This window comes from Lactuca serriola, chromosome 8, assembly GCF_051521515.1.
Source record: "Lactuca serriola cultivar US96UC23 chromosome 8, Lser_US96UC23_V15, whole genome shotgun sequence".
Taxonomy (NCBI): domain Eukaryota; kingdom Viridiplantae; phylum Streptophyta; class Magnoliopsida; order Asterales; family Asteraceae; genus Lactuca; species Lactuca serriola.
Genome location: NC_136415.1, coordinates 234,664,052 through 234,678,967, shown reverse-complemented (window position 1 = coordinate 234,678,967; position 14,916 = coordinate 234,664,052). Strand labels below are relative to the sequence as shown.

Below are 14,916 nucleotides of genomic sequence, written 5' to 3'. Positions count from 1 at the left end.
ACATCTAAAGTGGAAGGAATCCACTAGATCTCATCATATGACCAAAATGGGACCAAAACTTCATAAAAGATCTAAGCAAGCAAAGAGCAAGTTCAAAGCTTTATACCTCAATGAAGCCGGGAATGATGAAAGAAATTTGGATCTACAAGCTCAAGCTACACCAAAGCAACCACCAAGTGTTCTTCTTCCTTCAATTCACCAAAAACACCACCAAAACTCATTCCCCAGCTCAAATCTCACAAATGGAAATTAGGGTTTTGTTCTTAGGGGTTGGAGGAGTGGAGGTTGATCATAAGATGCACTCAAGGCAACATAAGTTGCTTAAATAGGGCACAAACCCTAAAAATGTGGGTTTTCCCTTGCTTAGCGTATGGCCATAGTATTCCCACAAAAGGCCAACGTATGTGGGTGCCTCCGCGTCCAACCTTCAAGCCAGAAGGCTCAACGTACTCATAGAGTACGCCTAACGTACTTAGCTAGGGACCAAAATGAAAAGAATTTTACAAATATGGTATAAAAGGAACATACCCCTAAATCGCTAATGTTACATAGAGTTTCTTTATTCACGTATAATTGAATGCCAACCCACAAAGAAGAAATAATCAGTAGAGTTTCATAAAGGAAAAAGACACATATACGAGTAATAAAACGAAAAATAGACCGAAAATTAAAAGGAGCATGGTGAGAAGGTACATATAGAACCTACATAAAAAGAAGAAAGGTAGGGACAAGTAATAACATGGAAGAAAAGTATCGACAAAACAAGTTGAAATTAAAAACAATGAAAACTAGGCAAAATGCACAAACAATGTAAATGCAACTAGCACCTAGACTACTAATGCATCCACACTCTCTAATCAAACCTCGTGTCCTTGTACAGAGAAAAACCTCATTCGAATTTAAAATTGAATTATCTTAACGCTTCTTTATCATATGTTCTTTCTTCCTCGCACGATCTGCAATGACCGTCTCCACCCTATGGAGTGAAAATCGTTGCTATGTCCTAAGTATATGTCTGAAACCACCACAATCTTTGTTTCATTAATTTCTATGTGATTAAGTGTTGTTTCTAGTACCTTACACGATAAAGGTATATCACACGATTACTACAAACATCCTCACTTTTGTGACCTTCATATTCAGTTTGTGCACATTCTTAATAACATTTAGAACAATTACGGGATAATAGCTTGAAAAGGTAACAAATTTTCAATTTTGTTCACATTTAGTCATTAAACTTTTTTCGTGCTTGATTTACTCCTAACTTATTTTAAATTGATCACATTTTATCCTTATGACTGGTTATAAGGGTAAAACATGGACAATTTCAAATAATTCTGGAGTAAATCAAACACGAAAAAAAATCAGTGACTAAATGTGAAAAAAATTAAAAGTTCGTTACCCTCTCAATTCATTATCTTTTAGTTTAACATTAAAGTTAAAATCACATACTATCGCAATAAATCTTATTTTTTTTCACTTTTTCTAAAAAAAATTTAAAAACTTGTTGCTGAACGTAACCAAAATACAACCACAAGCCATTTATGGCATGTTTGGAAGTTGATAATGTTTTATTTTTATATGAATATTTGACCAAAAAAACTATAAAGTTGTATAACATAATGAATATAAATTATTGTCTAAATTAAAACTTTTAAAATCTACCAATTTTCACTATGTTCTATTACAAAAATCAAGTCATATTACAACCTAAAAATTAATGATAAAATCATCAACATTGAAAATTTAATATTAAACTAGAAATATAAATACAGAAACACACTTTGTATTCTTAGATCATATACATAAGTTAATTTCATTATTTGAAGGTCATATGGCATGCAATCCGGATAAAATCACCAACATTATGGGTATGGTCTCAGGGCCATACAAAACTTATTTTGCACCGAGAACTGCACCGAGAACGAGAGAGGAACAAAAAACCCTTAAAATACACAAATTTAATTATCTTGTTTTTATATTAACTCAATAATCGTAAGAAAATTATATATATTTGCTTCGAAATATATATATCTTAATACAAAAATCCATATAATTAAAGAAAAATAATTCTTTTAGTTTTTTGAGATGTAAAATTATTAGTGATATATTTAAAATCCATATTATCTAACATAAAATAATAAAATCCAGAAAACTTTTGGACCCCTTTGAATGATAGGCTCTGGACCATCGCAACTATAGCTCACCCTCTGAGACGTTGCTTGTATGGTATGCAATCCCGATAAAAAGAAGTTGTTTGTTCAGAGTTATCATAAATGTAATTAATATTAAAAACAAAAAGCTCTCCAATATTTATTTTCAAAACACACCTTTAAACTCGTGGCTTTTAAATCATAACATCAAGAAACACATAGATATTCTTAGAAAAATGACTCTGAGATTTTTTCGCGGATATCTACAAACAGTAAATTTGAGTATCTTCTTTAATAAATAAATGTTTTTTTTGCTACTTGTCACACTCTCATTCAATTTGCCAAATGTCATTTTGTGGTTATTTTGAATTAAAATGTTTTCTCCACATGTAATTTTATGAGTTTTCTATTTTATTAATTTCCACATAATATTTTAATATAATGATTGTAATAAATATAACTTACATTTTAATTTCAAATTTTCCAAAATTAAAGCTCATCAGTCTATTTTCTTTGTTTAAATTATTTGTTTAAATTTAAAAGATAAAAAATATTTCCATTATAATAATTCATTATTTTCTTTATAAATTCAAAATTATCAAATATTTTTACATTTATATTATTTTTTTTTTTAAATTATCCATATAATATATGGATCTCACAAGTATTTGTATAAATAATACTAGTTTATTTAAAAAGAAAACTCAAAAGTAATATATTAAACAATCAATGATCAATGACTCGGTCAAAAAAACTGTGGCTCCAAACTGCTACCAAAAAAAATGTGGCTCCAAACTGCTACCAAAACTTTAAGGGTAGTTTTTGTCAATTTCATAAAAATTGGTGTAGTTTATACATTATTCCATCCAAGAAATTGTACTGAAAACGCAGCCGCCCAAAAACATAATAAAAATTAAATAATTAAATAAAAAGCCGGCACATCAACGTCTTCGCCGCTTGTCATTCTGCTTTAACGCGTGCCACGTAACCCCTTGCCCCACCGCACCCGGTAGGGCGGCGCTTTTTGCCTCCGCCCAGTCAAACCACCCGTTGACCCCACGCATACTCCACCTTTCTCTCTCTCACACATACGCACACTCTTTCTCTCTCTTAAAACCCATCTATATAATGAAGACACCTCCTTTCTTCCATTAAACATCGTTACCACTTTACCAAACACGGAAACGAAACCCATTTTCAATAGAAAATTCTACGATGGTTATGAAGAACGAAACTGCTAAACCTGTCACGGCGGCGGGAAAGGTTGCTGCCGCGGCGAACGAAGTTCATTACCGGGGAGTGAGGAAGAGGCCGTGGGGTCGTTACGCGGCTGAGATTCGTGACCCCGGGACGAAAACGCGTGTCTGGTTGGGTACTTTCGATACGGCGGAGGCGGCAGCGAGAGCATACGACGCCGCAGCTATCAACTTTCGTGGATCTAAGGCGAAGATCAACTTCCCTCCGTCGTTGGATGGCGTCACCGGTGGGAATTACAGTCAGAGTAGCACCGTGGAGTCTACTCATTCCAGCCGGGAGAGTGAGAATAACACTCCGGTGGAACTGGATCTGATGAGGTGTCTTGTCGGCGAGGCGTCGTCGGTTGGTGGGTATCAGTTTTTTGTGAATGGGAACCAACAGACGGTGGCGTTTGCTCCTCACGCGCAGCCGATTATGTTTTTTGGAGTGCAACCCGAGATGGCAATGAACCGGGCTCACCAGTACCCGATCCATCAAATGGAGCAGCATTTTGACGGTGGATATGGTGGTAGGGCGGAGAGTGTGTCGGAGTCGTCGTCTGTAGCGGATTACATCCCACGTGATACGAGTTATTCGAAACGAGAAATTAACCTCGATCTGAATCTAGCTCCTCCGACAGTAGAAGTTTAATTATCATATGTTTTAATATGATTTTTCCTATTTAAAAAACAAAATTGAAAGGGAAATATGTGAATCAGTTTTCTCTTAAAAGTTGATTAGTTTATGTCAAAATTTGTAATTACTTTGTACAAATCCTATTAAAAAGGATTAGGATAAATACTAACATTTGTGTTTGAGTTATGGCTAATTGGTTAAGCTCATAAATCGCATATCGTAAAGTTTTTTTTTTGTTATATGTGAAATACTATATAACAATGAATGTTTGGAATTCTCTCCTTCGTTGATTTATCTTGGTGTATTATTTGATAGAAACATATGTAAAATATAACAATGAATATTTGGAATTATGTCTTTACTGGGGTCATTGTATTTGATATATGGTATTTGGGAAATGTTTTATTACTTTTGTTTTTGTTTATATTTGCTATTTTTTTTTATTGTATATCATTTACCATTTAACTTTTAGGTGATCGAAAAATACCCAAATTACCGGTTGCTGAAGTTTTATAAGGACTTTGACATCTCTGGAGACTATCTGCTCCTCTTCTCTAGTGAGACTCTGACAAATGTCAGGTTCAGTTTGTACGTTGTTCATTAGCTTCGAGTGTTGTTCATCAACTTTGATTTCCGATTTGTTAGGTTTCTTAAATCGTTCCAAGAACAAGAAGACGAGCCTAGGGCTCGATTTCACATTGCATTTTCTAAGGAAGGTACACGTTCTTGATGTTTTCTGGTAGATCCATCGGAAATCTACTTTCCCCAGTCGATATATGTTTAGATCCTTCTGAGATCTGCTTAGATCTGTTCGAAATCGTTCGAGATTTGTTGTGGTGAAGTGTGTTCGAGATCCTTTCCGATTTGTTTGAAGATTTGTTTCTGAGATCATTCCAAGAACAAGAACTAACAAAGAACCCATAGATTTCTAGTTCTTGCAAATCAGGTTTGAAACCCGCCGATTTGTTGTATGTTTTTCGTGTAGTCATGCTAGTTTTTGTTGGAATGGAACTTGAACTAATGTTGGAAAGAAGTTCAGGTTTTGCAGATATTAAAAGCAGGTTTAAGTCATTTATAATGTTCAAAGTTTTGCCGGAAAATTCTTATTTTAGTTGAAAAATTCATTTTTTTCACCGGAAAGATCGTATTTTCACTGAAATATTCATAATGTCGTTGGAAAAATCATATATTGGCAGGAAAATTTAACATGGTCGGCTAAATCTACAATAGTCGGTCGTTATGGTATTTTGTGAACATCAAAAACAAGTTCAATAGTAAATAGTGTATTAAAAAACGAAGAAAAAATGAACAGCAACAATGCTTCGTTACCTTCCTGAATCATTTTTCCTATGTTTTTTTATTATTCAAAATTATATATGATATTGGCTGTATTTTTGTATAAATAAAGAAACAAATAAAGATGTCATCATTAATTTTATGTTAGAAAATTTGAATTTACTCATTTTCTAAAAACCAAAATTTCAAACACAAAGTCTCAACATTATTCATTCTTAAACGAATAGGTGGTTATATATTTGTGTTTTATTTCATGTTATTTTTGATTTGGTATATTCCAGGTATGATTATGTGTTTAATTTTCGGATCATTGGTCATTGTGGGTCGGTTACATGTTTTCTTTCTCTCTCTCTCTCTCTCTCTCTCTCTCTCTCTCTCTATATATATATATATATATATATATATATATATATATATATATATATATATATATATATAGAGAGAGAGAGAGAGAGAGAGAGAGGTAGGTTCAAATGTTTCTCACATCTATTGTGTGCTAGAATGCACCAATAGGAATTTAGTATTAATTATATGTATATTAAATGCTATCCATACTTATAACTCATTTTTATGAAAACTAATTAAATTCGTCAATAATGTCAACAATAATATTCTTTCAGAATGAATTCATATCTAGAAGAATGAGAGTGTATTCCAGCAGAATGAGAGTGTATTCTAGTATAATACACTCTCGTTCTTCATATTCTATGCAACTCTATTGTATTTTAAGTGAGTGAGTCCTGAAACAAAATACGAACTTATATATAAAAACCTAGATGCGAATTCATTCTGAAAGAATGTTATTGCTGACATTAATGTAAGATTTAATTAGTTTCCACAAAAAGAGAAAATTATAATTATGGATATCATTTAATATACATATAATTATGGAAATCATTTAATATCTATATTTATTTAATTAAATAATTATTTAATTTACTAAATTCCTATTGCTGCATTCTAGCGCACAATAAATGTAAGAAACAAAATAACCTAGACTTATATATATATATATATATATATATATATATATATATATATACTAGGCGAATACCCCTGCGTTGCGCAGAAATACCTATATATAGTTGAAGTCTTTACAAATATATATATTTTTAAATATAACAATAACGTTGTTGTTAAATTCGATATAATAATTTGTATACTAAATTTATATAACATATTGATTATTTTGAATTATATAATAATATATACATCTATTATAACTGCATAATCTCAATCGTTTGAATGACTTCTATCCGCGAGTTACACATAAAAAAAAATAAATATAATATATGGTTTAATGTTATTTATAGTTGTTGTTATTGTTAATAATTTTTTAAAATTTATTTGTTTAATGTTTTAATTTCTATCATTATAATTATTAAAAACATCAAACATTGTTTTTTTTTTTTTTAATATTTTAAAGGTAATAATATAATCATTTATATTGGGTTATTTTTAACTATTGTTATTGTAAGTTATTTTAAGCTACTTATTTGAAAACTTTTAATGATTATAAAAATATCTTTAGGAAATATTTTAGTTAAACTGATATTACATTTTAGATTTTGCATTTATCACTACAGTTTATCACTTCTAACTATTTACAAAATATTCTTTGATTTTTTAGGTGGAACTGAAATGTATATTGAAGTTGACTCTATAATGTTATATTTAAATTAACAATTTAAGTATTTTGTCCAAACTGTTTAAAAGTTGTAGTTTTAAACTGCTAATGTTTTACATACAACAACATTTTAAATCTAATAAATTAAGTATAATATGCTAAAAGTTAAAGACATAACTTTATAAGTAGAAGTAAAGATATTTTTTTAAAATTTTAAAATTTAGTTTATTTATGATTACACTTTAGATTTGATATTTACTTAACCTTATTAACCAACTTATAATCATTATTAGAAAGACACTACAATTTATCACTTTTAACTATTTACAAAATATTTTTTGGGTTGTTTAAGTTAAACTAAAATTTATATTTAAGTTGACCATGTAATGTTATATTTAAATTAGTAATTTAAGTATTTTATACAAATTGTTCCGAAATAGTATCTTTAAAATGATAATGGTTACATCCAACAATATATTACAACTAATAAATTAAGTATAATATGTTAAAATTAAAAAAAAAAAACATAATTTTATAAGTAGAAGTAAATATATTATTTTAATATTGAAATTTAGTTTATATTTTTTTTGGAACCGACAAATCTAATCTACCCCTAAGCGAACAACATCTATTCCACCTAAGTCCACGATAGGACTTGAACCCTCGACCTTAAAGAGGAACGACACCACCTGATACCGCTGGATTACACCCCCTTTGGTTTGATATTTAGTTTATATATGTTTACATTTTATGTTTGATATTTATTTAACCTTATTAACTAAGGTATAATTTTTATTAGAAAGAAATTGAAAAGTCATGGGAGTTTCAAATGAATGTGGTGAAAGAAAAATGCTTCCTTTATAATGTAGTATGATATGATATATATATATATATATATATATATATATATATATATATATATATATATATATATATATATATATATATATTAGTTTATAACTCGTAAGAACCACAGTTAAAAAATTAATTAAACTTTCATATTAAAAAATCAAAATTATTAATCAATTATTTTAAATAAATTATTACTTAAGAGATTTTTTTGCTATCTATAATTATAATCATTGATTTAAATAAATACATGAATGTATATCACCTTATAATTTGTATTAATTTAATTTTGTTTTTTTTATCCTAATTATCCTAATGTTATTAAGTTAATATAATTAGAGTGAAAAAATTTAAAATAATTAATAAATTATTAATTTAATGTAATTAGAATGAGAAATTTAAAATTTAAAATTCATAATTAATAGGTTGACAAGTGGCATGATAGGTGACATAAAATATTAATGATGAGTTCTAATAATATGACGTTTGTCAATAGGAGAATAAACATATTTATTTATTACAATAGGAAGATATATATATATATATATATATATATATATATATATATATATATATATATATATATATATATATATATATATATATATAGACACACACACATACAGTAGGCGAATAGCCGCGTGTTGTGCGATGTAAAATTACATACTTCAAATTTTGACAAATAAATATTAAAATTAATATATGTTATTGATATTTATATCATAACGCATTTTATATTTTACCATAATATTACATGTTATTCAAAATACAACGTTTTTGTTTTTTTAAATATATTAATGTTGTTGTTGTTTTTATTTATTTATTTTTTGTGTGTATTTGATGGGTTGTTTTCTATCAAAACCAAAAACATCCAACAAATACTACGAAATCTATGTTTGTTTATCACCACACACCTCTACTGCTGTGCTTCAATCCAGATTACGCAACTGCAAATGCGCAAAGTGACATTTATATCTATTAATATCGACTAAGTAAATAATGTGATGTACTTATTATTTGTTAAATGCATATCGATGCATCATATTAATTTTCATATTCCAACATCGGCAAACAAAAACCACATAGGCATAGTCTGGATACCAACATCTAATTTCTATTAGAGACTAATACAAACACACCCCTACCACAAAAATGTTGGGTTGAGACTAAATGTATATATAGAAAAGAATGAAAGCTAAAAGGATTACCTTCTCATGACTTAAAAAGGAGCATGGCAACTCATTGGTATCGATTGTACTAGTACAACATTAAAATATGCATGACCTGTCTTTGGTTCTCATGTGATATTTTATAGGATCAAATAGGAAATTATGACTTTAATGGAAACTAAGACCAATTGACATGTAAAACAATTTATATGTAGTAATACATTTGCTAATATGACTTCAAATTTTCCAATATCTTCCAGGGTTCAATAAATCCACATTGTGATGCCAATGATGAATATTTCACTGTTTTCCATCTTTTTTTTATACTCTTAAATATTAAACTGGTTTTAACAAAAAATTTTAAGAAAAATAAAAATTCTTACACGCATGGATACATATGGAAGTGTCAAATAGTAAATGTAGAGATAATTTCCGTTATTAAAGGAATGATGATGAAAACTGAATCTATTCAAATAATTTAAAATGACCAGCAAGATTTGTTTGTGTATGCATGAGTAAAATATTAATTTAGTACCTGTACTGAATGGAATTAGGTGCATCTTTATGTAAAAGTTTCTACTCCGAATATAACATGTGACATACCGGAAGCAACCACACATTGAAGAGTTGGTAAAAACAAAAAAATTATTGAAATTTATATGAAAAGCAATACACACATAAAAGTCTTTTTACCTTCTTTAAAGGTCATTAATCCTTACAAAATATGACAAATATGTTCCTATTATTCACCGTATTTATACTTGGTCTTGTTATGTTTGATGTTGTTTATGTTATTTTCACATTAAATAACCATTTAATAATTATTATTAAAAGTCTTCTGAGTGGTGTTAACTAAATTAGAGGGATTCAAATGCATAAGAATCAAGGAAAGATGTTTCCTTTATTATATACTAGGCGAATACCCGCGCGTTACGCATAAGCATCTATATAACTAAAATCTTTACAAATATATGTTTTTCTAAATATAACAATAATGTTGTTAAATTTGATATAATAATTCGTATACTAAGTTGATATAGTATATATTGATTATTTTGAATTATATGATAATATATATATATATATATATATATATATATATATATATATATATATATATATTAAAACTGCATAATCTCAACAGGGCCGGTCCAGACGGTGGGCAATCCGGGCGACTGCCTAGGGCCCACGTCTCCAGGGGGCCCAAAAATTTTAGGCTATATAGTTTTTATATATATATATATATATATATATATATATATATATATATAAATATTACCTAAATAACTTTTAGTGCCTAAATTTGGTTCAAACTAAAACTAGCTTAAAAGATAAACAATTTGGCTTACTTGTTATTGCTAATTGAACGCGTTTATAGTGAAGAATAAATGACTGTTTTTTTTTTTAATATTTATTATATTTGTCTTTAAGGGCCCCTTTTCTTCTTGTCGCCCCGGGGCCCATATACGTTTGGACCGGCCCTGAATCTCAATCTTTTGAATGACCTCTACCTGGAGGTTACTTATGAATAAAATTAAATATAATATATGGTTTAATATTATTTAATTTCTATCAGTGTAATTATTTAAAACATCAAACAATTTTTTTTTTATTTTAAAGGTAACAATAAAATCATTTATATAGAGTTATTTTTAACTATTGTTATTGTAAGTTATTTTAAGCTACTTAATTCAAAACTTTTAACGATTATAAAAATATCTTTAGGAAATATTTTAGTGAATTGTTATTACAATTTAGTTTTTGCATTTAGCACTACAATTTATCAGTTTTCACTATTCACAAAATATTCTTTCGGTTTTTTTTAAGTGGAACTGAAATTTATATTGAAGTTGACCATATAATGTTATATTTAAATTAACAATTTAAGTATTTTGTCCATACAGTTCAAAAGTTGTAGCTTTAAACTGATAATGGTTTACATATAACAACATATTAAATCTAATAAATTAAGTATAATATGTTAAAAGTTAAAGACATAACTTTATAAGTAGAAGTAAAAATATTATTTTAATATTGAAATTTAGTTTATTTTTTTATTACACTTTAGGTTTGATACTTATATATCCTTGTTAACCAATTTATAATCATTATTAGAAAGATAATATACTTTATCATTTTTCAACTATTTACAAAATATTCTTTGACTAAATTTTATATTTAAGTTGATCATGTAAGGTTATATTTAAATTAACAATTTAAGTATTTTATACAAATTGATCAAAAGTTGTAACTTTAAAATGATAATGGTTTACATACAACATATTGGACCTAACAAATTAAGTATAATATGTTAAAAGTTAAAAACAAACTTTATAAGTATAAGAAAATATATTTTTTTAATACTGAAATTTAGTTTATATATGATTACACTTTAGGTTTGATATTTATTTAAACTTATTAAACAACTTATAATAATTATTAGAAAAAAAATTGAAAAGTAATGAGAGTTTCAAATGAATGTGGTGAAAGAAAAAAATGCATCGGAGTTTCAAATGAATGTGGTTCAAGAAAAAATGCATTGAAATTTAGTTTATTTTTTTATTACACTTTAGGTTTGATACTTATTTATCCTTATTAACCAATTTATAATCATTATTAGAAAGACACTATAATTTATCACTTTTAACTATTTACAAAATATATTTTGGGTTGTTTAAGTTGAACTAAATTTTATCTTTAAGTTGATCCTATAAGGTTATATTTAAATTAACAATTTAAGTATTTTATACAAATTGATCAAAAGTTGTAGCTTTAAAATGATAATGGTTTACATATAACATATTAGACATAATAAATTAAGTATAATATGTTAAAAGTTAAAAACAAATTTTATAAGTAGAAGAAAATATTTTTTCTAATGTTGAAATTTAGTTTATATATGATTACACTTTAAATTTTGATATTTATTTAACCTTATTAACCAACTTATAATAACTATTAAAAAGAAATTGAAAAGTCATGGGAGTTTCAAATGAATATGGTGAAAGGAAAAAATGCATGGGAGTTTCAAATGAATGTGGTTCAAGAAAAAAATGCAAGCTTTATAACTATATAATGATAATGATAATGACTAGGCGAATGCCCGCGTGTTGCGTGGGATATAAAAAAATATTTTATATTAAAAATAACTAAATCATTGTTATTAACAATTAAATAATAATTTCATAAAAAATATAAAAAATGATTTTTAGTATTGGTATTATGTTGAACTATATTATAAGAGATAAAGTTGGAACTTGAAGTTGTTTTGCATATACAAAGTTATATGATTAAAATAGAAAAAAAAATTAATTTTTAAAAATAAATAAATCGTTATTGTTATCTATTAAATAATAATTTCATATTAAATTAAAACGTCTATATTAAATATTATCATTATGTAGAAAATACGATAATGGAGACATCTTTTTATCTATCTTAAATTTTATCATTCTGTACAACATATGATAATAGAGACAACTTTTTATCTTAAATAGTAAAAAAAATATTTTGTATCATAAATATTACCATAATTATGTAGAACATATGATAATAGTGACGTCTTTTATAAGGTTAAAACTTTAAATTATATTACATACATGGTTGTAAAACTTGACTAACACAACCAAATACTCGACATGTTACTTAAACTCGGCCTCCAATGGAAGCGAGTTTGCCTAACTCAGCCAGAAGACACTCGGATCCTTATTAAACTTGATCCAAATCTAAAAGATACAGTCCAAAATCATTTTCGAAATTCTGAAATTTAATTGGTCACTTGTCGACAAAGACAATCTCACCAAAGAATACACTCAACGTCCTACAAAGTTAGATGCAAGGAAGATCTCATGGCTTAGTCCCTTTAAAATATTTCACAACCTTTCCTATTTATAAAGAAGAATACATTCTCTTGTTTACTCTCACGATCAATGTGGGATGAAGACATTTTAATTAAACTCATTTATTTATTTGCCAATAATTTCATTTTGTTATATAAAATATTAAATAATAAAAATAAAACGTTATCCAAAAAATTTATTATTCAATAGTTCCATTTTTCAGTAATCTCGTAAGTTGCTATAAAAAAATTAAGTTTTTGTTGAATAACTTTTTGTTAAATCCTAAAATCATAAATTCAGTTAGGTACTTAATATAAAAAGTTTGTTTATATGTATTTTCATGATTCAAAATGTCATTATAAAATGAATTCATTTATAAAATATAATCGAGTATATATTTCGTGCTTTTGAATCAAAGTGATTTTTCAAACAATTATAATTTTATATTTAGGTAGATTTTTTTTTTTATATTTATATAACATTATGTAACTTATAATATTATTATAAAAAATTTGAATATAAGAGTTTCAAATGTATGTGGTGAAAGGAAAATATTTCATTTATTGGTCCAAATTGATCAAACTCGGACCGATTCAGCTTAATATACCAAACTAAATAACGTTTTTTTATATTGAAACCTGATTTGTATATATTTTGTGTTTTTGAATCAAATTTATTTTTCAAACAATTATAATTTTATGTTTAGGTAACTTATTTATAATATTATTAGAAACAATTTGAAAAATCATGGGAGTTTCAAATGTATGTACTGAAAGGAAAATGCTTCCTTTATCGGTCCAAATTGATCAAACTTAGACCGATTCAACTCAATATACCAAACCACCTAATGATTTTTCAACTGAAACTCTGTTTGAAGCTAAAAAAATCTTGTTCAAAACCATTTTCGGGATTCTAAAACTTAAATGGACAGTTGCCAATAAAGACAATCTCACCAAAGAATACCCTCAACAACCTAAAAAGGTAGGCATAAGGAAGTTCTCATGGTTTGGTCCCTTTGAAACATTTCACAACCTTTTCTATTTATAGAAGAGGAAACGTTCTCTTGTTTACTCTCACCATCGATGTGTGATGAAGACATTGTAATAAAACATGCTTTCTTGTTAATAAAACATTATTCAACTTATTTAGTAAAACACCATTTCTCTATTTTACCCTTTCTTTATTGTTCAATAGTTCCATTTTTCTATAATCTCGTAAGTTGCTATCCCAAAAAGTAAGTTTTTATTGAATAACTTTTTGTTCAATTCTAAAATTATAAATTAAGTTAGGTACTTAATATAGAAAGTTTGTTTATATGTATTTTCAAGATTCAAAAGTTCATTATAAAAAGAATTCATTTATAAAATATAATCTTCGTATATATTCCGTGCTTTTGATCAAATCGAATTTTCAAACAATTATAATTTTATGTTTAGGTGGCTGTTTTTTTATATTTATATAACATTATGTAACTTTTTTAAAATATCAATTGGAAAAAATTTGAAAAATCATGGGAGTTTCAAATGTATGTAGTGAAAGAAAAATGCTTCTTTTATGGTCCAAATAGATCAAACTCGGACCGATTCAGCTAAATATACAAAACTACATATTTTTTTTTTTCTAGTGAGACCCGCTTTGTATATATTTCGTGCTTTTGAATCAAAGTGATTTTTCAAACAATTATAATTTTAGGTTTAGGTAGATGCTTTTTTATATTTATATAAAATTATATAACTTATTTATAATATTATTAGAAATAATTTGGAAAATCATGAGAGTTTCAGATGTTTGTTGTGAAAGGAAAATAATTCCTTTATCGGTCCAAATTGATCCAGCTCCGGTTCAATTCAATATACCCAATTACATTATTTAACTTATTTATAATATTATTATACAGAAATTGAAAAGTCATGAGAATTTCAAATGAATGTGGTGAAAGGAAGTTAAAAAAAAAGGGGTTTCAAATGCATGAGATTCAAGAAAAAATGCTAGCTTTATAAGTATGTATGATATATACTACTTTATAACCCGTGAGAACCACGGTTATAAAATTAATTAAACTTTTATAGTAAAATCTCAAATTATTTTAAATATATTATTAGTTAAGAGAT

General features: G+C 27.0%; 1 protein-coding gene across 1 annotated transcript; it reads left to right on the top strand.

Moving 5' to 3' along the window:
• The first annotated feature begins 3,298 nt into the window (after positions 1–3,298).
• LOC145069514 (ethylene-responsive transcription factor 4-like) lies at positions 3,299–4,211 on the top strand. Its single transcript, XM_079016450.1, has one exon. It carries the CDS (start codon positions 3,369–3,371, stop codon positions 4,038–4,040), a length of 672 nt encoding a protein of 223 aa, XP_078872576.1. The 5' UTR covers positions 3,299–3,368; the 3' UTR covers positions 4,041–4,211.
• The last annotated feature ends 10,705 nt before the right edge of the window (positions 4,212–14,916 follow it).